The 27544-nt window shown below is 32.8% G+C and overlaps 1 protein-coding gene across 3 annotated transcripts; it reads left to right on the forward strand.

The window, feature by feature from the left end:
* The first annotated feature begins 252 nt into the window (after window positions 1–252).
* On the forward strand, window positions 253–23655 carry LOC126761268 (transmembrane protein 184B). 3 transcript variants are annotated; one of them, XM_050477298.1, is made up of 9 exons: window positions 253–747; window positions 13867–14134; window positions 14242–14407; window positions 14482–14740; window positions 14801–14970; window positions 15046–15212; window positions 17490–17564; window positions 17627–17711; window positions 21352–23655. In XM_050477298.1, exons 2-9 carry the CDS (start codon window positions 13868–13870, stop codon window positions 21633–21635), a joined length of 1473 nt encoding a protein of 490 aa, XP_050333255.1. In that variant the 5' UTR covers window positions 253–747; window position 13867; the 3' UTR covers window positions 21636–23655. The 3 variants fall into 3 exon arrangements, with proteins under 3 accessions (XP_050333255.1, XP_050333254.1, XP_050333256.1); XM_050477297.1 differs by having other exon boundaries at window positions 253–681; XM_050477299.1 differs by lacking the exon at window positions 21352–23655 and adding an exon at window positions 18342–20510 and having other exon boundaries at window positions 253–681.
* The last annotated feature ends 3889 nt before the right edge of the window (window positions 23656–27544 follow it).

Consider the following 27544-nt stretch of genomic DNA (forward strand, 5'->3'; position numbering starts at 1 on the left):
TACCAAATTTTAATTAAAAAACACATTTAGTAAAACGGACAAATATAATGGTTCATGCAAGTCTGTTAACTTTTCTTTTTAAAGATGTTATAATGTCGTAGTTATAATAATATAAAAAATATTGCAGACCACTGCACGTTTTTTAAAAACAGTACGTAAAATATATATTTAACGAAAGTCATCAGAGCGCCACCTGTTGGTGAGTTGAAATGACTTTGTGTTTTGGCAATACTGCACATCAGTCATTTCGTATTTATTTTTCATAGTAATCAGTAAGTTTTTCCTCCAAGATCGTAAAGTAATTTTTGAAAAAGTTAAAATCGGTTTAATAGCTTAAAAAATCGCATAAATTAGTACAAATTACGGACAACTCGCGCACAAAAATCGAATTACGTGTGTTTAAAGTGTTATCAGTGTATTTGGACAAAATACGTAAAGCGTGTGCATTCGCAAACCCAAAGAAAAAACGTCATCTTTGTCGAATTGATTCGCTGGCGACCACAACGACATTCGCAACAAGAGAAAAAAGAAATTAAAAAATAATCATATAAATGACAAGTGGTTGATTTTGGTTTACTTTTTGCAACTGTTTCCAACGCTATTATAAAAAGAAAATAAAATTGTAAAAGTGTCAGCAGTAATACTATAAAAAACAGCCTAAATAAGACGCAGACAAACAAGGTTAGTGCGAATTGGAAAGTTGTATATCTGTGCGAACCTCTACATTGAATAATAATGTTAAAATAGGTATATCTTCATAAATATACATACTTATATATATTAAAAATAGTTTTTATTTTAAATGGTAAAAACGAATATATTCGATGTAGGTATGTATCTGATATTTGCAATTTTGAACCCGTATAATAATTTTGAATATTGTGCCAATTGGCTTATCATTTCACTCCTTTTCAAGTTATTTAATACAAAAAATTATTTATTAACTAACTTAAAAATATCTTTATTTCATAAGAATGAAGAATTTGGTATATGTATGTATAACTACAATAAAAATTAGAGACCCTCGGTTTTTCCTATAAAACAAATATAACAGCCAAAATTCTTCAATATTTATATTTTTAAGGCGAATTATTCGCGTAGTGTGCAGCTTAACAAACATTAGAAGCCATATGTTCGCGTGGGGCAACGACACATGAATATGTGTTTGTGTATTTGCATGCGGATCCGTGTGTCTCCAAGAATGTTATGGCGATGTTTGTTCCAAAAGCAGCTTCAGTTTGATTGAAATTGTCACTGAGCGTTCATCATTTGTTGATATACAAAAACTCACGTATGTACATGCATCCATACCTCTTGGTATATGTGCGCATATGTAAACTAACATATTGTGATAGGCTTTAAACTTATGCTTGCTTTGGAATAGCGATATTCTTTTTACAATTCAGAAATTTATATTTTCAGACTATTTTTAATTTTCCTTACAAATATGATACAAATTAAGAAATTAAACAAAGTCTCTACTCACACTAAAAATTCGGTTTGATGCAAAATTTGGAATTGGCAAATATTAATTGGAAACTTTCCAGACACAAATAATTAGCACAAGCTAGATACATTTTATAAAAATGTTTGTTTTATTAAATTAGAAGAGAGTCCCTTATTAATATGTCTATTTACTTTTATTGTTCCATGTGTGCTTAATTTTTATGTTTCAGTGTTCTCTACTTCTCACATCCAATTCTGTCCACTTTGGCGTACAAACGTACATTCAAGTATTTTTACTGCCCTTATTTGTGAGTTTGTGGTTTTGTCAGTATTTTCATCGATTATTATTTTCTATGCCTATGAATACCAATTCATAGATACATATGTACATATGTATGTATGTATGTACATATTAAAGTCTTCATTATTTATTTATCTTTTCTTGTATTGTTTGACCGTGAATTGTTTGTTGAATTTGTTACTTGTTTTCTATTGCCTACCGTTTTGCCGCAAAATAAAATAAATCGCTGGTAACAAATAATCGTCAACAAATATTAGTATATTTAAATTTCATATTACAAGTTTGCACTCTTTACCATGCTTTATGTACATATATTTTTTACTAAGCTTTCGTTTTGAAAGATGAGTCAAAACGTAGCTTTGTGGTCCTCGCGTGAGTGAGTAACAAGTTTTTCAGCTTTAAAAATATGCAGCTTTTGCAAAATTGATGTTTCCCTTATATATGTTTATTTATAATTAATATTATATAATATATGTATAATGGCAATAAAATATTCAGCTTGTCTGAATTCAATTGCAAAGTCGGCTGCTATAATATATTACAGTGTCGGACAAAACTCATTGGACTAACACGAGTGTCTCATATATTCCGTCATAACTTTTTACATAGATGCATCAGAAGAATAATTTTTTTTGCAAAAGAGAGATCACATATTCATTATTAAGAAACAATGAAATTTTATTTTTCAACTTTCATGTAAGATTTATAAATTATAGTAGAATGGAAAAAAGTGAAAAATTCGTGCGACATAACTCATTGGACTTTAGCTAAATACGAAAATAAATTAGTTTTAATTTAATATTTTACTGAGTAGCCGTTATTTCTTTTGATTACAGAATATCTTTTAGGCATAGATGAAATTAAATTACTAATATGTGTGTCATTTACTCCATTCCAGGCTCGTTTTAAGGCATCAAATAGCTTGTTTTTATAACCGTGAACCTGTTCCCTGTTAATTTGCCTGACAATTTTCCATAAGCTTTCAATCGGGTTCATATCAGGAGACTGGTCGAACCATCTCATAATATAAACTTATTATTCCAAAAAGCAATCCTTCACAACTTTGAGGGTGTGTCTGGGGTCATTATCATGATGAAACTGCCAATCAGGCCGCATTTTTTGGACAGCGTGAAGTAACATTTGGGTTTGCAGTATATTTTTATATTGGAACATATGTACAAATAGATACATATAGTATTGAAAAAACTTTAAAAAAATCGTGAAATTTTAATAAAAAAGGTAAGATAGCATTATCAAAGATCTGGTGAATTCTTCACAATGTTTTGTTACTTTGTGCTTCAGTGCTGTCTTAAATTTTTTTCATAGCCAAACATGCACTTCTTGTTTTCTAGCGACAATTTGTAGAAATATTCCAGTAGCAAAAACATTTTTTAAAATCTTTTTCTTCAGAAACACGATTTGTTACGAATAAATACTGGCACCTGTAGAGTGAGGAGAGATGAGGAGAGTGATATACTAAATTACTGATACGTTATTTGATGTAGAACATAATACAAACCAGGAAAAAAATGACACGATTTATCATTGTAGTTAATTCGGAAATTTTTGTTCGGATAAAATCGAGTTTAAATATAAACTCGTGGATCGGAATGAACCGAACGGTCACCCTTTACATGGCTCTAACTCAAAAACTATTATCAGTTTAAAATTTGATTAAGTTATTTAAAAATTTTAAACTATATACATACATACATATGTATACATATGTATGTATATTCGTTAAGTATTGACTAACGAATTTTATAAATTTTTTTGTCTCCCAATCAAAAATTCACAAAGTGGCCTACATGACTCAAAATTTTACAAAAATTAGTTAATGTAAACGGTATTTAACTGTAAACTGTTTTTTGGCTTCTTCTTCTGTGACTAATTTTAATTTCTTTCGCAGAACTCATATTTTATTTTTTTAATTTCAATCGCTTTTTTATCTGATAAACTCAGATAATTGTTGTTGGCATAAAAACCTGTTAACTAGGTACAAGCAAGTATTTCGTTTTGTGTTTTGTTGTGCTGCTTTGCTTGAGGTTGAAACGCGCAGCGCCAAAGATGTTTTCCGCTCACCAAATACTTGACTATCTGCGAACGTGTCATTAGCTTCGTTTTGCACAAATGTGGCTATCTATTTCCCATACTATTGCTGCGAATGTTGGTGGTTTATATTCTTTTTTTATTTTGCTTCTTATTCGCATGTGAGCATACAGTAATGTAACCATCATGCTTCTCAAGGCTAGCGGGTGTTGTTGCTTGACTGATTGAATGGCGCGTTGGTGAGGTGTTTGACGTTCGCAGTTATGCCGCAGTGCCTAGGCACTTCCTCTTCCATCATAAGTTTTGTTTGTCTTCTTTACTTTGCAGTCTCATATCTTTTTTTGCATGCTTAGTACCGAGTTCTTGTCTACAATTATTGTTGTATTTATAACAGTTAAACATTATACTAATTGCACCTATCTGAGAGATACTTACACACATACATACATACATATCTCGTTTTCAACTTGCTGCGTAAATAATACGTTATTCATACGTCCTGTACGCCAAAACGTACACACACACACCCACAAATGCATTACAGTACCCACTACTTATGTATGTATATGAACTCACAACTTCACCCTTCCTCCTTTCGCCTTCCTACTTCCTAATTCAAACTTCAATCTTCATAAGTCTCAGTTTGTGCTTCCAGATTCGTCGAGTCAGCGAACTACTTAGGCAAGCAGTCAGCCAACCAGTCAGTCTAGCATTCAGTTAACAAGTCTCACTTACTCATCTGTCTTCGCCCTGCAGTGGTCTCTCATTGCGGTGTTGGATTAGCGCCTTTTGCAATTGCCGCTTTTTCTTTTCAAGTTTGCTGCCTACCTGGCCTGGCCAATTTCTGTGGGCTCTCTATATTTTCCTGTTTTAATATTAGTTTTCTTTCCTACATGTTTAGCTGTGTTTATTTATTTCATGGGCACATTACCAGCTCACCTCCCATTGCTCATTATCGCACGACTTATGTGGGCATCGCCTTTATTTTTTCCCCATTTTCGCTCCTGACTTTTGCTTTTACCTTTTTCCTTTAGTTTAATGAACTCTTGCGGGTTTACAAATTACCTTGCTGTTGTAAATTGAAACATTACTTTTTACACTGGCAACAAACAGCTCATTGCTGAGACAAGTCTACACTCGGCATGTAAATCCTAAGAGTGTAAGAAGTGAGCACTCGCTACGACAGATAATTATTATATCACTGGCCGCAAATTGTTCACTGAAAAACCTTTGCAATATGCCTTGGAGCAATTATTTTTTAGCTTATCAGACATTGAGCAGTTATAATATAGATATGAGTAAGTTGTGCACGAAACCGATTTATGTGTTTGCAGTATACAATTCATAAAATTATTCGAGCTCTAGTATAACTGATACTCAATAGAATTTTCTTTCTTGACAGTACTTCACCCGTCAAAATTGATACGTTTTAGGGTGAGGATTATTATAAATTACTCCGTACTAACTTTTTGACGTCGAGCAAAGTAGAAAGTAAGAATAAATTAATACTTGTCTTAGCTACTTAGGTATCAAGTGTTTCAGAAATTTCATTGTATGTCGTTTTTAGCGACTTATATACTGCACCTGTACTGACTTGGTACCCAGACGAATGACACTTAGGCAATCTTATCAGTTGTTTCGTTTCCCGGTATGCCATTGTGGCGTGAGTGGCCCAGTGTATATATGCAGACATCCATATATGTATCTACTGCCACTCTGCTTCTAAATACATTCTCCGTCGTAATACGTTATGAGATTATTGCCTTAATTGGCACTTGGCTGTTGGAGTATATATTGTTCGTCTTTGCTCAACCTCTTTTCCCTCAACGCAAAAACTTCCACCGGTAAAATACTGAAGTATTCCGGCAGCTTGAAGGTTCGCTTGAGATCTAGCTTGCCCATCTTTTTCAGAGAGAATTCTGCAAAAAGCCTTAAGTCCTCGGTCAGTTAAACTCCCGATCTTCAGGTAATCGTTTTGAACATTACTTATAGTTTTTTAATCATCTGGAGATATACATGCGAAATATTAAATAAATCCAATATTTCCACATATGCATTTGCTCTTTACTATCACTAAATCGTGGATTATACTCTGCAACCTCCATATACACAAAGTCTTCGGTATCTTCGCACTTCCTTTATAATATTATATTTGTGCAGATAAATGCTTTTTTTCGCGTGCGTGCTGTAGTGCCATTTGATTGTTCAAGGATTTCAAGGTGTGTCATCTGCCAAGTTCTTTGCAGCGTAAGCCAACGCAGCTACTTTGCTTAGCATATTCCGAAGAGCTCATCCCTCATAGCCAAGCAGTCTGACAGACACTTGGTTACGCATACATACAAGTATATGAATATATATGTGTATGCGTGCGGTTCATAGGGTCTGTAGTTTATTTGGTAGAACGCTTCCATGATTTACATTCATTTTTCCAGAGCATACAACAAGGCAGCTTGTTTTGGCTCTTTTTCCCTGCTTTTTTTTGGTTAGCATTTATCATTATTTTGTTGTATAGATATAAACCATGTATATTATTTTATTTTAGTTAAACTCTCTCACATGTTTGTTGTTGCTTCATTTTTGTCACATATTCGTCGTTCCTTTGTTGCAACACGCTTCGTGCGGCAGAAGTAGCCCGAGTAGCTTTGTTCACTCAGTGTTGTACTCATGTTGTTGCCGGACGCTTTTGGGCAATCCCTTTAAATGTAGGAAATATCGTTACTCTCTTATTTTAGTACGCTGTGCCAAAATGTGACCCAGATTATAACGGTATTTTTGCTTTTGTGTACCCTCTTACACATCTGCATTTTTAATGCGACACTCTTGCTTTTCTTTATTTAAGTTCACTTAACCTGAAAGATTTAAAGAAAAGCGAGTTTTATTGTCTGCAAATTGCTGAGTGTTTCGTTGGCTGCAGTTTGTTGCTTCGGTGCTTACACCATGTTGCGTTTCTTTTGGCGGACATTCTTACAATAAGACCCAAAAAAAATATTTTTTTTATGCCATCGGTATCGATTAATTTAGTTTTATAAAACTTTAAAATTAAAATAATTTAGAATTTTTATCAGGATTTACATATATATTTTATTCATATATATGTATATGATATCGGTAAATTTAGTTTTAGAAAATTTTATAAAAAGAAATTTGAATAATTTTGATTCTTTTATCACGATTTATAGAGCGTTTGAATCTGCCGGGAAAGCTTAGATTCTCAGGTATAAGGAATTGCTGTCCATCAAAGCGGTCGAATTTTTGTCTTCTTATTGCAATACAACCTGCTTTAAAACACTACAGAGGCCCAGAGTTTGAAAATAGGGTTCATCGAGAGTTTAAGGCATCCCACGCCACAATAAACTTACTCGATGCTGATACAATGCCTTCAATCTACTATCCTCGGAATCTTATAAGAATGATTCTTATTTTCAAATGTTTCATTATATGAAGGAAGCATTGTTATAAATAGTTCTTTCAAAAATGTTGTTTGAAAGCGCAACCATAAACCCTAAAAATCACGAAAAAATTGTATCAGAAAATAAATTTTCAGTTCACTAAATCGACCTTTGCGCCGCTGTGTTGCCGATTTAATGTCCACCTAACAATAATTATAATAATATTTGCTTTTGCAATTAAGCAAATGTTATTTTCCATTACAGTTTTCATTGTTTAGTCAATTTTTGACATTAAACAAATTAGACTCGCAGTTTCAGTGAACTTGCCGCTTTAAAGTCAGTCTCTATCGATTTTCCACCGACACGGGCATCATGCGAAAGCAACAGTCCACCATTTAAATAATTAAAGGCTGAATGAAATGTTTTAGTTGTTATTGTGGTAAAGTGATAGCAGTAAATAAAAGTGTATTTGTATGGAATTTTGTAATGAAAAATATTGCGAAAGCGTGGGCTGTGCGGGCCTTCCGCTACTACGTGCTAGTACAAATATTTATGTCTCTATCTTAGGTTCACAAGCAAAACCTGCCAAGTGCTTTTAGGACATTTTCATATGTCGAGCTTGACATGTGTACAAATCTTGTTATTTGAAATTAAACTTGTAGTTAAGTATATGCTTCGATTACATAGCATTAATATGCACAAAACTATATCTCGAAAAGCCATTTTTCATGCAAAAATATAGAGTTTATCATACAAATGGTAACTCCACTTAAATGATTTTTCCGTCAGCCACGATATGTTGTCCGCTTAATAACAGTACGTGTACACACGGCTACTTTAACACACCTACATATACTACATAGCAACTATAGCGTAGCGTCTGGTGACCGTGACCATTTAAGGACGAGGCGTTGTTTTTCCTATCGCCATAACACGTAATCCTCTCGCCTCATTTGGTATACTCGCATTGCCTGCTGGCCATATTGGTTGGCTTCCTATGTTTTTATTTGTGTTTTATGACACCATTTGCTGCATTTTTTATCCACCTGTTTGAGATGTTGTGTTTATTTTTGTGTCCTGTTTGCTTCCCCGTATTTTATCCGCCACTTCAGTGTCATTTGCACGCGATAAATAGTATCCGTGTGTCTTTTTGTGTACACATATACATATGTGTCTGTCTCTATATTCGATTTGCCTGCTTCATATATTTTTGAATTCATTTGCACCATTTTCTTATTAGTTTTTACCACTAGACAGCAAATATTTATAGCGGCGCGTGCTTTTCCTTTTTACGATGATCTAATTGTCTTCTATTATTTTTCAATTCGCTCATTCTCATATCCATTAAGCCAAGACAAATATCGCGTACATATGTACATATATCCACTTTCTCTCGGAGTAACCGCATGAACCATAACTGGGCTTGAACCGAAGCACATGCGCGAGTGCAAGACTAAGTGCATAGTGAAGCATGGAACAAACTAGGGATGGAGACAGTTTCGTCTCATTTTTGGTACACCATTCGCTGGATTGTTTAGCCATGGCGATGTCATATTCCTAAACCTACGACTTGTCCACAGTGAATGTATGGTCCTTCATCCTTTCCGTCACCCTTGCGATCTTTACTCGACAATCATAAGGAGTGCTGATATCTATCCTGAAATCGGTTTTTAAACACTGTTTCTCTACCTTTTGCCATGTCATCGTCATTAACAGAATTGGACAGCAAGTTTTCGATGGCTTTACGACCTTCACTGAATAATTTGCCCCACTCAACTTCTTGTTTTGGTGATAAAGTAGTCCTCCGCAGACACTTTTGCAAACTTTTCAACGATTCATTAACCGTAATGCTATTAGAAACACTAAATCAAACTCGATGCCATGGGTCATTTTTGATCAGAGAATATATTAGAATATTTTTAAAAAAGGAAGGGTATTTGGAAATTATAAAAACGTATAGTCTTTAGAGGTAAAGTGAAAGTGAAGATGTTCTAGGAGTGACCGGGTTTAATGCCGTTTTTTTTAGTTGGACGGTTAAACCGAAATTCGGTCGGCTAATGGTGATACGTCCCGTAATTACTGTGGCTTCGACATTTAGATTCGGTCCAAGACCACATATAATATTTCTTATTTTTAAAATGCATATTTCTCTACAACTCCTCGCTTTTTTTTCCTCTTGTATCATCGTCACACCATGACTACAGCCTAAGACACTTGATTATAACTGTAAGTTGGTATAGCGGCTAGAAGGGCCTAGTTAATATCTCATAAGTACACTTGCAAGCATTCGCATCGCTTTTCTTGTCATTGTCAACATTCAAATATGATATTAATATGATGAGAGACACGAAATGGAAAACGTCGCTTAACGACGACGTGCAGGCGACTTAGTGAACGTGTGAGTAAGTGAATGGGCGAAAATATATGCATGCGTGAGTGTATACCCACATATGTTTATAGTATAATGGGAAGGTGTTGATATAATTCAATTTTTATCTTGTCATACTTCAACTTTTAACGGCGCATATACAGTTTACAAATGCATTAAACCATTTTACTTGAAAGCTTTTCCGTCAAATGCTGCTATTCTCGATGACTTGTGTTTACGATCGTGTTATCAGTGCCATAAACTTCGTGGAATATAGATTAGATAGTTAGGATGGTTCCAGTTCCGAAAGGTATTTGTGTGTTCTCCTTTAACGGCGTCGGTTTTATTTATCAATATTTTGTGTGAGTAAATATGTGCCGGTGTTGGGTAAGAAAGTTTTCTTACGGCTTCAGTTGAGTAAGATATCGGCGAAAAACTATTTCTCTAAACGCATTTCAACGTGAGATTTTAGCGTTGGTGCGTTGTGACACATTTTAGTGATAACTTAAAAATGAGTATGCAATTAGTTCAATAGCTTACCCAGTGCTATGATAAACATTCCAAAAAATGCTAAGGAATGTTTAGATCCAACCGTTCCTACGACAGCCGGGTCTAAGTAACCGGAACTGAGCTGGATTTTTATGCGGCCAAAGATTGTGAACTCGGCACCTGAAGGTAGACAAGTCTTCGGACGAAATTATAAAAATTCAGCCTTTCAAACGTGCTTGTGAGAAATGTTGTCCCAAAGTTACTACAAGACTGGGATGAAATAAATAAGGGTGTCCCAAAATTAACGAAATATTTAAATTTTGCCGCCATTTATGTAGTAAACAACAGAACAACGTGCCTTCATTATTGAAAAATACTTCAAAAATAATTTTTATACAAAATGTGATCGGAATAATTTTGGTACACCCTTTATTATCCTTATAATACATATTAGTGGAAGATATCGTAAGGCAGATGGGCATCCCACAACCAATGCCCTAATAAAGGTTGGAGAAGTGTACATGACCTGATTTTTTCGCATAAGTAAGTTGTGACTAAGCCATATTGAAATCAGAGGAATAATTATAGGTTGCGATAATTGGACGACAACTTCGATCTTTTACAGTGAACACCCCAAGTGATGAAATTCCTTATATTTTCGCCATGAGAAAACTCGAACTTCTAATTTATAAGTTTAACTGTTGTGATAGACGACTATCTGTGAAATATTCAGGAGTTAACTATTTCATAAAAGGGCGCAGGCTTTTTGGCAAAGAAGACTGCCTATACGATTTAAAGATGACAATTTAATGTAATATTAAGTTTATAGACCAGGAAAATACAACGTTCGTGGAGGACTTTCTTCAGAACTGGTAATACTTTATTGTGATAACCTATTCATCATTTGAGGAATTTGAAGACTTGTAAATCTTGTAAAAGATTTTTTTGAGTAATTATAACTGTAAAACTGAGGAGATAAATGAGTGGTTTGTAAACATTTTATAGTAAACAATTCAGTAATTATTTGTTTGCATTCATTTATGTGCGTGGGAAACTGGTCAATTCTGCAAATTTTATCATTCGCAAAGCATTTTTTCTCACAAAACCCGTACTTAAAAGATCGAAAGTTGTTTCCCTTGTAAGGTCTTCTTTATCTTCCGTAGGAAGATCAGAGTTCAATCAAAACTTATTTTTGAGGGGCTATATTTATGCAAGCATGTGTATATGTATGTAAGTTTTCAACCGATTCTTTCTAAACACAAAGATGCACCGTTATAACAAAAACGAATTCTCTCAATTTTATTAAGATAACTCACATTTCGGCCGATATGTGCGGAATCAAGCCACGGGAAAGTTCGAAAATCTCTGTTTAAGGTGTATCGGGGCTAAGGGAAGTATTGACCCGATCCAACCCATTTTCAACAAACAGACATATTTAAAAGAATTCTCTCCAAATTTCGGTTATATATTTCACACATTGACCGATATTTTCACTAAAAAAATATTATAAGCACTGGATTCACATACTCAGTACCTAGACGTTTGAACAATTTTTGTTCCGTTTGGTCCATTTTTAGTCATAAGGTGGCACACCTCAAATGCAATTTTGTTGTGTCAATTTCTAATGGATTTGAATACGAGAAAGTGAAATAATCAATTAAAATTCAAAATTACTTTAGGAATGTTTTCTGCCGCTACAATAACAACAATGTTGAGTTCCGAAGCTGAACAACATAATAAAGTTATACACAGACGAATCATTTAAGGATTGTAGAAACTGTCGAGAGCAGAAACATGACATGAGAAATCAGTGATCAGTGAAATCAATGCTGAGGAGATTTGTGACGCGATTGTGCACTTATATATTAGAAATACCGAATGCACATACATTTATTTGATAATATATATTTATTCACACTAGGATTGTTAATTCCTTAGTCAAAATACCGAGATAGAGCAAAAAATATGTTCCCAGTTAAGTATTCAACTAACGTATTACCAGATTAACATTTTCGGTGTGAATGCCTATCTCCGAAACCATCGACTTGAAATGTTCACACGACCTTCTTAGATATATTTGTCGGGTAATGACTCAAGAAATACTATTTTTTATAATAATTTCGATTTTTTAAGCCACTTTTAAGTGTAAATTTCACAAAAAAACTTTCGTTTTTGAAACTTGTCAAATATCAAAATGTTTACTAGTTTTTCAACCATTTCTGCTATATATGAATAGGAATAATAGATTTTTTTGGATTTTAAATTATTTTAAGCTGAAAAAAAGTTCCTCTTTTTTTCTGACCTGAAAGTGGAATAATCCCTTAAGATGTTAACATAAACATAATGTCCTTTACTTTCACAACTTACGCTAGGATTCTCTCAGGTTTTATTAAACATGTAAAAGCAGTACTTTAGACTTGCTAGAACAGTAAGAAAACTTCAACTTTTGATTGAAAAAATAGCATTAAATTGTTTATGACAAAAAAATGCAATGACAACAAAAATATCTTTGGTTGTGTACTACATAATGTTATAATTTAAGTGCGTTCGTCTCCGACTACCATTGTAGCCCGACTTGAAACATACAGTTTCGAGAGAATTCAGCCACTGATTACAGCGAATTGGGCAAAAAAGCGTTGTTCACCATTTTAGCAACTAAGTAATGTTTTTAGAAAAATTTAATTTAGACAAAAAAACTTAAAAGTTTTTTCTAATCTTATTATTCTCCAACTCCTAAAAATACCATCAATTACAATTTAACTTATCATCTACCTAGTTAACCTGACTAACGGTAATTTTTACTATCCTTATATAAAAACTAAGAGGAAATGTGAATCAATGCCATTAATTAGTATTTATGTACATACATATGTATATACTGAAATAGTAGATTAAAATCAAGGAGGAGGACGGAAATAATCATAATCATGATCCCTTAATTTTAATAAAATATCCCCAATAAAGGCTAAAATAGACTGATATATGCTTGATTAAATTGACTGGCGCAATAGATTTTGGTCAAAACAACATGTAACTGGAAAAGTTTCATATTTAAATTAAGCATTAATTTTCCTTTATTTTCTACTAAATCTGAAAATTAAGCATTAATTTTGTTTTATTTTCTAATAAATCTGAAAATGAATAGAACAGAAATGTGTGTCGTGTTTGCAACAAAATTCCTTGGAAATTTGTATATTTCAATATTTGCTAAATATTTTCTAATGAATAAACATTTAGTGCACAGTAATCACACAGTCTCATTACAAAATTCTACGAAAAATCAAGCTTTGAATTGAGAAATAAATACTAGATGTTGTTGTAAAATATGTGGCGATAACAAACCGAAACTTTCAGAAATGAATACACATGTAACTCTCTATAGAACGAAAGCCTCTTCACATAATCGTAATTCATAGAATATTTTCAAATAATCTTATCTGTCTACATTATAAATATAAATATGGTGAATTTACATATGTGAATTAAATTACATATAAAATTGGATTGAACTAACAACAAATTTTATCGCTTTATTTTATGAGATATATGTATTTCAGAAGTTCCTAGATTTTATATGTTAGCAGGAGGTTTTTTGAAGTCTTAAATGCCACTTTAATTTGACGGCTACTATTGCTACTGTTTTTATTTTACAAATTGGAAGGAAATTCAGAATATATTGAGAGCATTAAAATATTTGCACATTTTTTTATTTTTTACTTATTTATTTTCTGAAAAAAAAAACTAATTTTTCAAAACACATTCTTACTCTACTTTCATATGCGCCCTTCTTACACTGACAATTGCGTGGTTGTGTATACGCGCAGTATGAACAGCGTTGTGAGCAGCACAGCGCCAAGTACAACGAGCTTCATTGACCCGAATGGCACAGCAGCAGCCGCCATCGCAGTTGCCGCATCGACGATGACCGAATCGACCACGCTGAAACCGAGTATCGTTGTACAAGCCAAACCAATGCCGTCACCAATTGATCCGCTCAGTCACGTTGGTGATGGAATCTTCCTGCAAACAAAAACCGCCCAAGGACTTGCGACCGTCTTCGTGTGGGTGGCACTATTTATCACATGCCAACAGGTGGGTAATCATGTGCTTAAAAAAAGTGAACTCCACGGCTTTACTTTGTTTTTTTGTTTTTTCTTATTGCTTTTCCACGCTGTTTACACAATGCCACACGCTGGTAGATTTATCAACATCTGCGTTGGTACACAAATCCACAGGAGCAGCGCTGGATAGTGCGCATCCTGTTTATTGTGCCCATGTATGCGACATACTCTTGGATCAGTTTGTTTTTCTTCAATTCGGATAATGTGTATGTGTACTTCTTTACCGTGCGCGATTGCTACGAAGGTGAGTACATGAAATTGTCAAGATTTGCTGATATTTTTCGCTTAAAACTTTTATTTACATAATTTCTCCTTTAGCTTTTGTCATCTACAGTTTCCTGTCGCTGTGCTATGAGTACCTTGGTGGCGAGGGCAATATCATGTCCGAGATACGCGGCAAACCCATCAAGAGCTCGTGTCTGTATGGCACCTGCTGTCTGAAGGGCAAGACGTATACAATCGGTTTCCTGCGCTTTTGCAAGCAAGCCACATTGCAATTCTGCTTGGTGAAGCCGCTGGTGGCATTCATTATTATATTCCTGCAAGCCTTTGGCCACTACCATGATGGTGATTGGAGGTATTAAAATGTGAAAACAATATATTGCAACTTATTTAATAACACTTTATTGATTTACAGTGCAAACGGTGGCTACATTTACATTACAGTTATCTATAATATATCCGTGTCTCTTGCCCTCTACGGTCTATATTTATTCTACTTCGCTACGCGTGATTTACTCACACCGTTCGAGCCTGTCTTGAAATTTTGTACAATCAAATCGGTTATCTTCTTATCGTTTTGGCAAGGTGAGTCACTCTAATGAGTCGAAATATATTTATGCGTTTGCTGTCTTACTAATTTTGCGGTCTTGTCGCATACAGGTGTTATGTTGGCCATTTTGGAAAAGGCCAAGGTCATCTCGCCAATTGTGGACAGCGTCGGCACTGTCACTTCAGCTGGTACTGTTTCGGCGGGCTATCAAAACTTCTTCATTTGCATTGAAATGTTGTTTGCTGCGATTGCCTTGCGCTATGCATTCCCCTATCAGGTGAGTTAAATAAAAACGATTTTCATTGTTTTTTTTACTTCATAATTGCTTTTCTTTGTAGTTATTGTTTATGACTAACATTCGCATATTTTATTATTTTCGCTTTACTCGCAAGTTCATCGAGTGCAAATGTTTGTTAGGCGTGCTTGCTTGACATGCTCTAGTCGATTGATAAGATAAATATACAACAACAACAACATAAATATGAGCCTCTAATAAACATATTTCGCAAGCAATTAACACTATTGCGTATGCTAGTGAAAAACTCACACTCGATTAGCCAGTAGAAAGCGTGGACCGTAAAGTTAGACGTTGGCTAGGTGAAAATCGAAAGTTTGCAAGTGCTTGTAATGTGCTTTGCCATATCTATGGCATATGCGTAATGGTTAGGCGTTGGAGCGTGTCAAATATTTTGCATTTTATATTTCCTTTTTATTCGCTTCATCTCTTGTACTCTTTTTGTGAGCGTGCGTGGTTTATGCTCATATATTGAAGATTTGTAATTGCTCTAAATTTATTAGTAATAAATATTAGTGATCATATACATAATTTACTATATGCATTTATAGCAATAAAAATAAAATAATATAAGATCATTATAAGCCATCGAAAAATGTGGTCTTTCACTTTCTTTAAATGCGATAATTTTTGAAGAGATGCATATATTGAAGCCGGATTTGATTTTTAACATTGAAAACTCTACTAATTTAAATTCTGAGTTTTCTGCAATATAAAAACCGTATTAGTGAATGTCATAATACAGTTAATTTACTTGTTATCAGAAGCGACTAATGTGACAGAAGTGTTGTGATTATGAGTTATGAGTCATTAGGCGAGCTATCGCGAACAAGGGTGATCATAAATATATAATATGTATAATTTTGTTTTGCAAGTTTCGATCATTTAGTGTTATTTGTTGTTTGAAATAAGTTTTTATATGGAAATGTCGATTTATCTACATAGAAAACCGTAATATTCAAAATTTTAAATTATTCACATAGTTTATAATAATTCGCAAAGTCCTAAAAATGGTCCTGAGATTAGCAAACTTTGTATTCGTAATTTCTAGAAACAGGAAACAACGTTAACTTCGGTTGAACCGAAGCCAGTATAATCTTTACAAATAAAAAGCTTCCAAACAAAAACTTGATTTTGATCGGTAGTTATTGTTGTAGCGGCAGAAGTCTGCCGAGTTGACAGTCCTTGGCCGGATAGAAATCCGGGTCCGTTCCGGTTGCGTAGACCCGACTGTCGTGGGAACGAATTTCTTCTGGTTACTATAAACTTCGTGTCTAACTTAATATACCCTGTCAGGCTACAAAAATAAGTATGCAGTTTTGTAGAACTAATTTTCTAATAATAATGTGCAAACTTAACCCATTTAGACCTGAAACTATATTTTTTTAATTGAAGTGTTTTTTTGTCTATTTTTATTAGTCCTAGGGTATCACAAAACATAAAAAAATGTAAAAAAAATTACATTTCTACAGGTTAGATAGAAAAGGTCGTATCGTATGTGATACAGTTGGCTCATATATACATATGTATATGCAATAATACAACAAAAACAATTTCTTATCAAGGGTACTTCAAAATAATTTATTACTTCTGGTGTATCGTATATGAGACGGTAGGTCTAAATGGGTTAATAGGTTAAAAATGACACTAACCTCAAATTGCTGAATATGACGTCGACTGTCCCAATGCGACGAAATTAGCTCGGAAAATGACAAACCAACAAAAAGTAAACTATCGTCACATTAGTCGCTCGGCGGGTCATAATTTTAAGCAATAATTTTGCTCATTTCAACATTTATTGTTCGCATGAGAGTCGTATCCATAAACTGGAGTCCAATCGGATGTATATTTGTGAAAGAACTGACAATTTGTCAGCAGTCCTCAATTTCTCAGTATTCATTTTGAGGAACGTTTGCTGACATTACAAAAAACAATAACAATGATTTTATACGTAACGGTTTTTATAGAAAAATTTTGCAGAAAACGCAGATTTTATTTAGTTTCTCTTTTATATGTTTTAGTAGAGTTTTCAATGTTTAAAATCATAGGTTTAAGATTTATACATCCGGCGTCGGATATCCTTTATATATTTATTTATATTTCTTGCATCTCTTCAAAAATTGTCGCATTTAAAGAAAGTGAAAGACCACATTTTTCGATGGCTTATAATGATCTTATATTATTTTATTTTTATTGCTATAAAATGCATATACCATATCTAGATCTGTAATTTTCTAATAAATACTGATTTACTTATAGGTTTATGCGCGCAGCTGTATTGCCGATGGTCAAGGTCGCTCTGTTACCATGCAATCAATTTCAAGCAGTCTTAAAGTATGTAAATGCAATTCGGTTGTATAATGTCTATAAAAACATTTGTTTTACTATTTTTTCAGGAAACTATGAATCCCAAGGATATTATGACAGATGCTATACACAATTTCCATCCACAATACCAACAGTACACGCAATACAGTTCCGGTAAGTTCATTTCCCTCACTTTACAATATTTTTGCTTAATATGCATGCTTTGTCGCTTGACCTTTCATAACTGTAAATTTGTTATGCATCTTGCAACTATTTTATCATTATATGATTCTATATTTATCTGCACTGCCTTATCTTATATCATTTACTATTATTGCCATCCCACATCTTAAACCACTCATAACCCTTCTTAAACTCCGCTTTATGTTCCCATACTGTATGCTAATATTTCTGAAATGCTTTCAGCTTTCCACTGGCAAATACTAATTTTCACCATTCACCATTTTACCCAAAACGCCTAGGTGTTGGTTAGTGAGTAGTAGTTATTTGTAGGGTATTCAACAAAACCGCTACAATGCACGCGTTCTGAAAATATTTCTATCCTTCTCTTTGCACACTGTCCACCTTGAAAGGTCGCACTTGTAAAGCGCACCCAAGTTCAAGTCCAATGCGCTTGTATTGCATTAACAACACACACACTCATTTTGTTTTCATTCTTTTCATTTTGGTTTTGGTTCCACTTGGGTTTCATTTTATGTTTACCAACAATTTATTTTCGTTACCTTACCTACCACTTTAGGTTTCTTCAAAAATTTGTTTTTTTCTCTTCTATTCCTTTTACAGAAGTTACCTCGTCTCAACGTTATGAGAAACTTTAAAATCATTGTCTGTCAATGCGCTAATGAGCCGCCGAGCGGAAGACATAAAATGTTGTGAGCGTTGAAGAGGGCGAACAGAAACAGAATCAGAAATAGTACTTACTTATAATTTAATAAATATAATTGAAAAAGAAGCAAAAAAAGACGACGAAATCAATTCTAAAACAATATTTCTCTAGTGCTAATGCGTTAACAAAATGCCTTTGCGAAGTGCATTTGCTTACCAAAATTGCCTTATACAAAACACACACGAGTACACATAAATATATATTTATACATTGAAAAACTGCTAGCGATTAAAGCGATTATCGATAAAAGAACAGGATGAATTTCAAGCAAACGATAAAAATTGCGTAGCTCTTAAGTTTAACTAAAATATAATTAGACACACACACACATGCACACATGCGTGTATTGCGAGGGAGGTATGCGTTTTTCGTTCATTTTCTAAATATATGTATGTACACCGTTTTTTATTTTATACTTTTAAGTTTCTACAAGTGTTGCTTGTTTAGCGTAGCTCAAGGTGCACCTGGACCAATGCACTGCCTCGTTATAACAAGAAGGGATAAAAAAACATTAATTTTTATTGATTACGAAAATAAACGGGAAATTTGCCCCAATGCATTCCTGTTTAAGCCAACTATATTCAAAAAATATTCCTGTTAATCGGAGCTTGCTTTATAGTTGATATGTATTTTGATTTTTTTTAATTTTGAATTCTTACTTTTTTGTAGCTCATATTTTTACAATTTTACTATTCATGCAACTTATTCAATTTTTCTGATTGTTTGCCCACTAGGTAGGTTACTATAACTGCAGATATAAAAAATATTTATAGGTTATTATAAAGCAATTAAAAAATTTGTTTGCCAATATTTCATCTACGCATATTTATCTACAATTCTGTTAAAACGGTATTTGTTTGATACTTCGGATTTCCAAAAAAAAGAGCCACCTTCCTTCGGGTGCTTATGCAATCAAAACAAATTACGTTTATTTAGTATGAGCCTAAAGCACAAAGCACTTAACTTGCACAATGAAAAAATGGAAACATTTTTTGCATATATTTTTTTTTATAAAATTGTGTTCGCATTGTGCCGTTAGTTCTGCATAATTTTTCTCTACACAGTTTAATTTTCTAAAGAAGAATTTAACTGTCACAAAGAGAAATGATTTTTTTACCCAAAAACTAAGGGCCACGTCGATTCCGTTCCGACATTGTTGTTGTAACAACTTTAATCATTGCCAAAATGTTTTTCTAACTTCTGTTTTTTCTATGCCAATTCTTGTTCTTACTACGAGTACTGTTCTATTAAAAACCTATATTTGCACGGATCCTTTTGCATTTCAAGTATTTCTTCTGTTTCAAAAGTTTAGGCATTCCAATTTCAAAAATTCGAACATCAATTTCGAAATTTTATCTAAGCATTTAGTTTTGCTGTTGCTGTGAGGGAATTCGCTTTATATTTATCGGATTCAAAGAAATATATAATGATTTTATTTTTATTTTTTGCCAAAAGCGCACAGTTATAATTTATTAACATTTATCAAAATTATTTGCAGTTGTCGCACTTCACACATTGCTCAAAAAAAGAAAAAATTATAAAAAAAATTTAAAAAATTGTTTAACAAAAAAAAAAAGTAAATATTAATATGTCATTGCAAAATAAACTAATAATAACATTTTAGTTGCTTAAATTTGATTTGTGTTATTTATATTATACTATTTTTGATATTTTTGTTTTATTTGTTTATGTTTTTAATAACACTAAACTAAAAAAAAAAATATAAACCACCATATAAACAGATTTTTAACACCTTTTTGGTTCTTTATTTAATGTTCGTATTTTTTGTATGTACTGTGTTTTTTGCTTCTAGAACACACATAATACTGTATTGCACAATAGTCTTTTTTAGCTTTTATGTGATAGCCTTAAACAATGCGCATGGGAAAATTTTACGCATACCTTGTACAATGTTACAATTTTATTGTACTAAAGATTATTTACCACATATATATTGAACTTTGTAAATTATATGAAAATTGCTTATAAAAATAATTATTTTTAAATGAAATATTGTATGAATTTTTATTATAAATATTAAATAAAAGATGTGTGCTTAAGTATGATTGTATGTGTTTTTTGTATTTTTTTATTTTAAATATTATTTTAAGTATAAATAAAAAAATTAGCTCATTTCTTGGAGAAGTATTGTCTCATATAAATGTACTCAAGATCACATTTGGCCCAGAATGGTCCATATAAACTCACAAAGTACCTCTGTTAATGACGATAACCTCGAAAAAGTTCTAGAAACAGCGCTTGAAAAGCGTTTTGCTGGCATAACAGAGACAGCAGAGGATCTGTAGACGTCTTATAGATCGACTCTACACATTTTGGGTACAAAGCGTGTCAATGCTAAACTGGCACAAAAAACTTGAATGCGCTGTCACATTTTAGCAAGTTTGTGACTGATTTTTTCGTCAAATGCGAAATGAAATCGTTCAGCCTTCGTATTTGCCTGATTGGGCTTTTTATGACCCTTTTAAGTTTTTTATATATGTCGTTTACGCTTCACACGAACATCAAAAGAAAAGAAAGAAAGTATTTTCACACGAATCACTTCGGGTCAAATGTGTTCTTGAGGTACTTTCAGCTTTGAATGCATTTACTGAAACAATTTTCCAATTTTTCCTAAGAATAACTCCTTTAATAGCAAAAAATTCAGATAAAAAACTCCAAAAATAAATTTTAAAAATATTTAAACTCTTTTATTTATAAATTTTCATAAACTAACTGTTTTTTTAATACCTCACTACTCATATGGCATGACAAGCTTATAATTGTTTTTGCAACCAACTCGCTCAATAAATAACTGTTGTGTTTTGTGCGCGTTGTCATATTTTTCCATAACTAAAACGTTATCTAGACTTCTACGCGAAATTTCCAATTCTCAAAACTCTCCTTTAGGTGGTAAAAATTCACGTGGTATACGCGTCTCCTCCTACGATCCGGACGAACCGAATGCCACACATCACGGCAATAGCAACAACACAGGCGGCAATAGCGGCACAATGAGCAGTTTGGGCAACACCAGCCAAGGCACACCAGGTGGCAGCATCGCCGGCTGCATCGCATCGAAAACCTTGGGCAATCAACGGAAATTCATGCCCGGCGGCCAACGGGTCGCCACCATCAGCCAGAACTATAACGAGAAGACGATGCTGCTGAGCAGCGATGATGAGTACCAGTAAACGAGGCCGGATCGTGGTGTCGTCGAGAAGTGAGTAATGGAAGCGAGCCGCCCTAACAGCACTTTTTAAATACAATAAGAACTCACTGATTACACCGAAGCAACAGGTGGAAGAACCGTTTAGGCTTTGGACGTGTGTTGGCGTTTTGATTGTAATCTTCTTAATTTGCTGTTTATTTTGAGTTTTTGATGTGAAATTGTTGCCAGAAATTAGCTACGATTGCCGTAATAGTGGCTGTAGGTGAATTTTATAGAAAAGTAGAAGAATATTGTTTTTGTTTTTGCAAATATAGGGCTTTGTAAAAATTAATTTTTAATTTTTATTGCGCAATTAATTTTTGTATTTCTATCAAAAGTGTGTAGTACCAGTACAAATAATTACGATTATGCATAGAGGAAAACGTTTTAAATGCCAGACAGAGCAGCTAAGGTGCTATTTATAAATTTCATAACATTTTTACTAGAAAATATGCAATTTTATGCCACATTTTCCATTTGTTGAACCATAAGTGAGGTTATGTTATTATCTTTTATTTATAACTGTTTTAGTTACGTTATTTATTACAAATTGCTAATGCAGAACTGAACTGCCGTTGTTTACTTTGTGCTTTTAGCAAATCTCAGTCGCACAGATACTTATGTAATTATTGTATGTATGTATGTATACATAAGCTAGCAAAATATGTAATCCTTTGAGGTGAACTTGGCGCGCTTCTCTACAGCAAAACCAACAAATGTCCAAAATTGTTTCTATTATTGTAACATTATTAACAACAAATATTATGTAATATTATTAATGTACGTCGTATGTATGTACAATCGTAAAGCACGCATCCGTCGTTCGGTGGTCGTGTGTGAGTGTGTATTTTAAAATAAAATTATATTGCAAATGAAAATAAATACAAATCCACAATAATGCTTTGCATTAGAATTTTAAGCGAATTACGGATTGTAATATTCAAAAAAGTAGTGGCAGGGGCAGAGTACACTGTGGGTACTTGTAGAGAGTGACAAGTTGTATTTGAGTAGAAGAGGAGAGCGGAAACGGTTAGATATAAGAACTTTTCAAAAATCTAGATAAAGCACTGAAATGTAAGAAAGTAGTATATTAACTGAACTGAAGAGTGATGAGAAAAGAGGAAATCAAAATAAAAAAATGTGAACTCATATTTAACAAAATAATATTTATTTAAATAATGTATGTAGTTGTTTTTTAACTTATAAAGATTTTTAAACAAATTTATTTCATTTATTTTTGAAAAGTGAGAAAATTAAAATTAAATATTATTTATTTATTTAAACAAATTAATTTATTTATAACAGTTTGACTTAATATTTAAATGTTTTTATTTTTATTTCTTTATCACTTTTTAATTTCAAACTTTATTTTTAGTAATTTTTTTAAGTTTTTTGATAATTTTTGTTTTATACCTTAATAAATTTTTATTTCTTAAATTTAGTATTTAATCTGTTAAAAAAAGCGTATAAGCGTTTTCATTATTTTTCAAATCTAGTTTAGTTTTGCATACGTGTAAAAATGCAAATATACACAGTTACCACTATAAATTTAAAACTAATTTTACTTTTTATTACAAGTATAATATGAGTATCTAAGCCGCCAGCTGGTTGCTCCGTTCCCCAACTATTTTTATATGAGAAATTAATATTACAAATTAAATGAAATATTGTACAGTTCTGAAAAAAATTACATCCAGTCCTCTTACGCGCTTCTCGTTCAGTTAATTACAGCGCAGAGAATTTAATTATGTTAAATTATTAAAATGAATCAATTACTTTTTTCCTGTAAAGAAAATTTGTATAAAAATGTATTAAAATAAAATAAAATAAAAATATTAAAAATAAAAACCTGAAATAAATTAATAACACTATATGTATGTAAGTTTATCAAAAAAGGTATCCATACATACATATGTACGAACATTGTGTGAAATTGTAGACCATTTATTCGCTTAAAAGCAGACGGGTGAAAATAAAATCATTTTCGAAAGATTTCTAAGATACTCAACGGGGTTTGAACAATCAAAAAATAAAAATAAAATCAAATAAAACACGACAAAATAAAACTAGTTCTAATGCAATGGTTTGAGAAAAATGCTTGAAAAAATACCGCGTCTTTTTTAAGTTTTTAAGAAATTTCGAACTAACGTAATTGCATATTCTAGTCTATACCTTTTAAGGGTTAATTCTACTCCCCCTTTAAAAGTAGCATACTGAAATTGATGTTGAAAATTTTTGGAGTAACAGGCTTCTAAAGTGTAGCATTTATGCATTATTCTCAAATGACATTCGACATTTTTTTTAAATGTCTGACTTTTTATTAAATTTAATTTTCTAACAATCAAGGGCCATTGTAGTCATTACAGGTTTTTGCAATTGTTATGCAATTTGTATTAAAACCTTTTAAGCAGTAATTTTCTTAAAAAAATTGCAAAAATCATTTTTTGGCAGCCATTCTAGATGTGCTCTTTTAATCAAGCATTAAAATTCAAATTACATATAAACTCGAACAAATTTTAAATTAACTCATTAAAGGAAAACCATACTACTTTCAACAAAACGGCATTCTGAATCAGTTTACTTGATATCAAATAGTTACCTCAAGCATTAACTGAGACAAGACCTAAATTGAATTAAGGAAAATAGAAAGTGAACGGAATCACTCTTCAGTCCATCATATATGATTTTATGTTTAGTTATCTGTCAAATCTTCATTTTTTAAGTTGGCAATAGTTGAAAATCGTATTACCAAAAAATAGTTGCGTTGACCTGAAGGTGAATTGCTTGAACTTCATTTCAACCGCGTGGAGTTGACAACCGCAAAAGGGGTATAAAAGATGTGTGCAAAATTTTTTGCTCTCTAAATATTTCACATTCCGGAAGTTAACTGGCAAGCCGATAATGACTAGCAATTATTTTCCAATATATCATTAATCTATTCGACGAAGTGTGCCAATGGCAGGAAGGGGATAAAACAACCAGGGGTATTGTGGAATCTGATAGTTGCCGGAATCAGAATTGAAACCGATCAAAAAGTAGTAGGTGTCATGAATTCAGATATTTTTGGTTTGATATTCGGAACAGAGTTCGTATCGGTTTTGGGTGTCACGGAAACCAATTTTATCGGTTTTGCTATCAGAAACAAAGCAAGAAGATAGTCGCTCACAGATTTGAAATGTAAGTTAAGAAATCAAGTTATTTAATTATTTCGAATTAATTTATCTTTTTTTCTATAGGAGAAAACGTAAGTATAAAACACGAAATGTCTTAATTATTGAGTTTTTGGAAAAAAATCCGGACATTTAAAGATATTAGACTTACAAAACGTAATAAACATAATTTAAACCCAAATGCTTCTTTATTCATTCGATAAATGTTATCTCTTGAAATCTTCCTTTAATTCGAATCTTATTAAAAACATAATGGGATTGCTTCCAAATGTATTCATTTGCAAAATTTGTCACATTAGTAAACACCTGGTTCGAATATTGGTTTTGCGTATGTTCGAAAAGACGAAAATCCAATCAGATTCTGTGACACCATTGAAAATCAGAATTTGTTTGCAATTCTGACAGCTAAGCAATTCTATCTTGGATTCCACAACACCCCTGAACATCACAAAATGACTGTAAACTGGTGGAATTTACATATGATAAATAAGTACTCCACCTCGGAGAAATATCTTGGTATGACGTTGGATGTAAAGTTGAATTGGAAGGAGCATATACAAAAAAAAAAGTTTCAGAACTAAAACTAAAATACCACAAAATAAACTGGTTGATCGGCAAAATCGCCCTTAACAACATCAAATAAAATCCTATTCTACAATCAAACTTTGAAACCCGGACTTGAATTTGGACATATGGAATTCAACTATGGGGATGTGCTGCCCCGTTGTACATCGAAGCGGTGCAAAGATTCCAAAAAAAGTTCTGCGAAAAATCGCGCAATTCGGATTTGCATCGTGATCTTCATTAGGTTACAAAATCATGTAAACACTGAAGCCCGACAACTAGCAGAGACTAGAAATAGCAGGCACAGACTGAAAAGATCAACGTTTTATGATCTATTAAGAATCTAAGAAAATAACAAGTATCATTATATTTTGTTATTAAATTTAGTTTAAAAAAGAAAAGCTTGCTATTACAGCATTTATTGTTTCACTTAATAAATTGAGAAAAATGTTGCTTGTTAGTTTACATTTATCACTGGTTACAATTTCAATGAAATGTAAAACTATCATTAATTACGTTTCAATAAAAAAAAAAAAACAAAAAAAAAAATAAATAAAAGAAACTTGACTTAGGGGGTTACATGGGTTCCCTGGAGTAAAAAACAGTATTTTTTCAAAAAAAATTTTCTCATATAATAATATAAAATAATGAAATATTTTATTACTATTTTTTATTGTTACAAACATACACTATTAAAAAAAAGTTCTGAAATTTTTGGGAAAAAATATTTTAAACTCGGTCACTGCGACGCCATTTCCGGTGACGCCTCGGAAAGAATATGCGCTCGCGTTGTCAGGATAACTGCTTACAGGATCAGCTAAAGTGAAAAATATGAAAATAAAAAAATGTTTTAGTTAAAACTTTAACTTAGAACTTGGACGAAGGAAAAAAACTGAAAATTGGATTTTTGGCAGACATTTTTTTACAAAAAATTAAAATTTCAGTGAAAATTTCGCAACATTTATTTTCAAATAATTGTAATCGAAAAAGTATCCATCAGCCCAGTCTTTAAGGAGTGTACCTTAAAGGCCTCATGAAGATCGGTAAATTAGTTCTCTATTAAATCTTGTTCTAACCACTGTTTCGAAAAAACGCAAAAAAACACTAGCTAGCTATTTTCCTTCAATTGTTGATAGAAATTTAATGCTCGCTTCTATAATTTCCTGAAGGTATTAAGTACCATATCACCGCATATGTGCATTTTTCCTACCGGTTCTCTTATACACATAACACGCAGTTTGTAACTACATATATACATACATATGTATATGTAAGTGTAAACATAGATTATGAAAAAGTTATGTAAAAATGAATTAATGATTTTTTATTCAATTTGTTGCCAATGTTCGTTTACTGCTCGTTGTCAGTAAATTTTTTCACCCGTGTACACTCACGCATACATATGTACCTATGGTAATTACAGATATTTTAGCACTCATACGCACTGTTGGGCGAAAATGGATTTATTGTTGCGTAATTGGGTGTTGCAAGATACAGAGATTCATGCAGTCAATCGCATATACATATACATATCTACTATTGTGATCAAATTGAAAGGTGAATTTTGTCCATTTCATCTCCTTCAAAGTAATCCCCTCCCGAATTTTCCAGCCATCATAGCACTTGGAAAAAATTTTCCTGGAAAAATCCTCCGTTGTGATGGCCATCACGCCCTATATGTAGCTTATATACATATATCCTCAATTGAGGAAAAACCGTGTCTTCGGAGTGGTCATGTGAATTTGCTGAATAGCCAGGAGTTACACGAAGGTAAATCAGGCGAATGCGGTGGTTGCGTCACGATATTAGTTGAAAATGTGGCGAAATGATCACGAATAACCAATGCATTATCGCACTTCTTTATCATAAATTAAAAATTCACCTTTCAATTTAAAATAACGTCTGCAATTTCTTGTTTAAAGCAACTGAAGAAATTTACTAGGAAATAATAGCGTTTCGTTTCCCATTAGTATGATCATCATTTCTAGGAGTAGTATTTAAATCTGTAAATGAATAGTTGGTCAGATTGGGCTGAAGTATTGTTGATTGGCAGAGCTTTATGCTCTTGGCGAACTTTAGTGTTTTATGTCTTAAAAGCTTATGAACTGCTTGGCTAGCGTTGAAAGGGCATCCAAAGTATAACATTTTTTGTCTTAGT

This window comes from Bactrocera neohumeralis, chromosome 6 (assembly GCF_024586455.1).
Source record: "Bactrocera neohumeralis isolate Rockhampton chromosome 6, APGP_CSIRO_Bneo_wtdbg2-racon-allhic-juicebox.fasta_v2, whole genome shotgun sequence".
Classification (NCBI taxonomy): Eukaryota; Metazoa; Arthropoda; class Insecta; order Diptera; family Tephritidae; genus Bactrocera; species Bactrocera neohumeralis.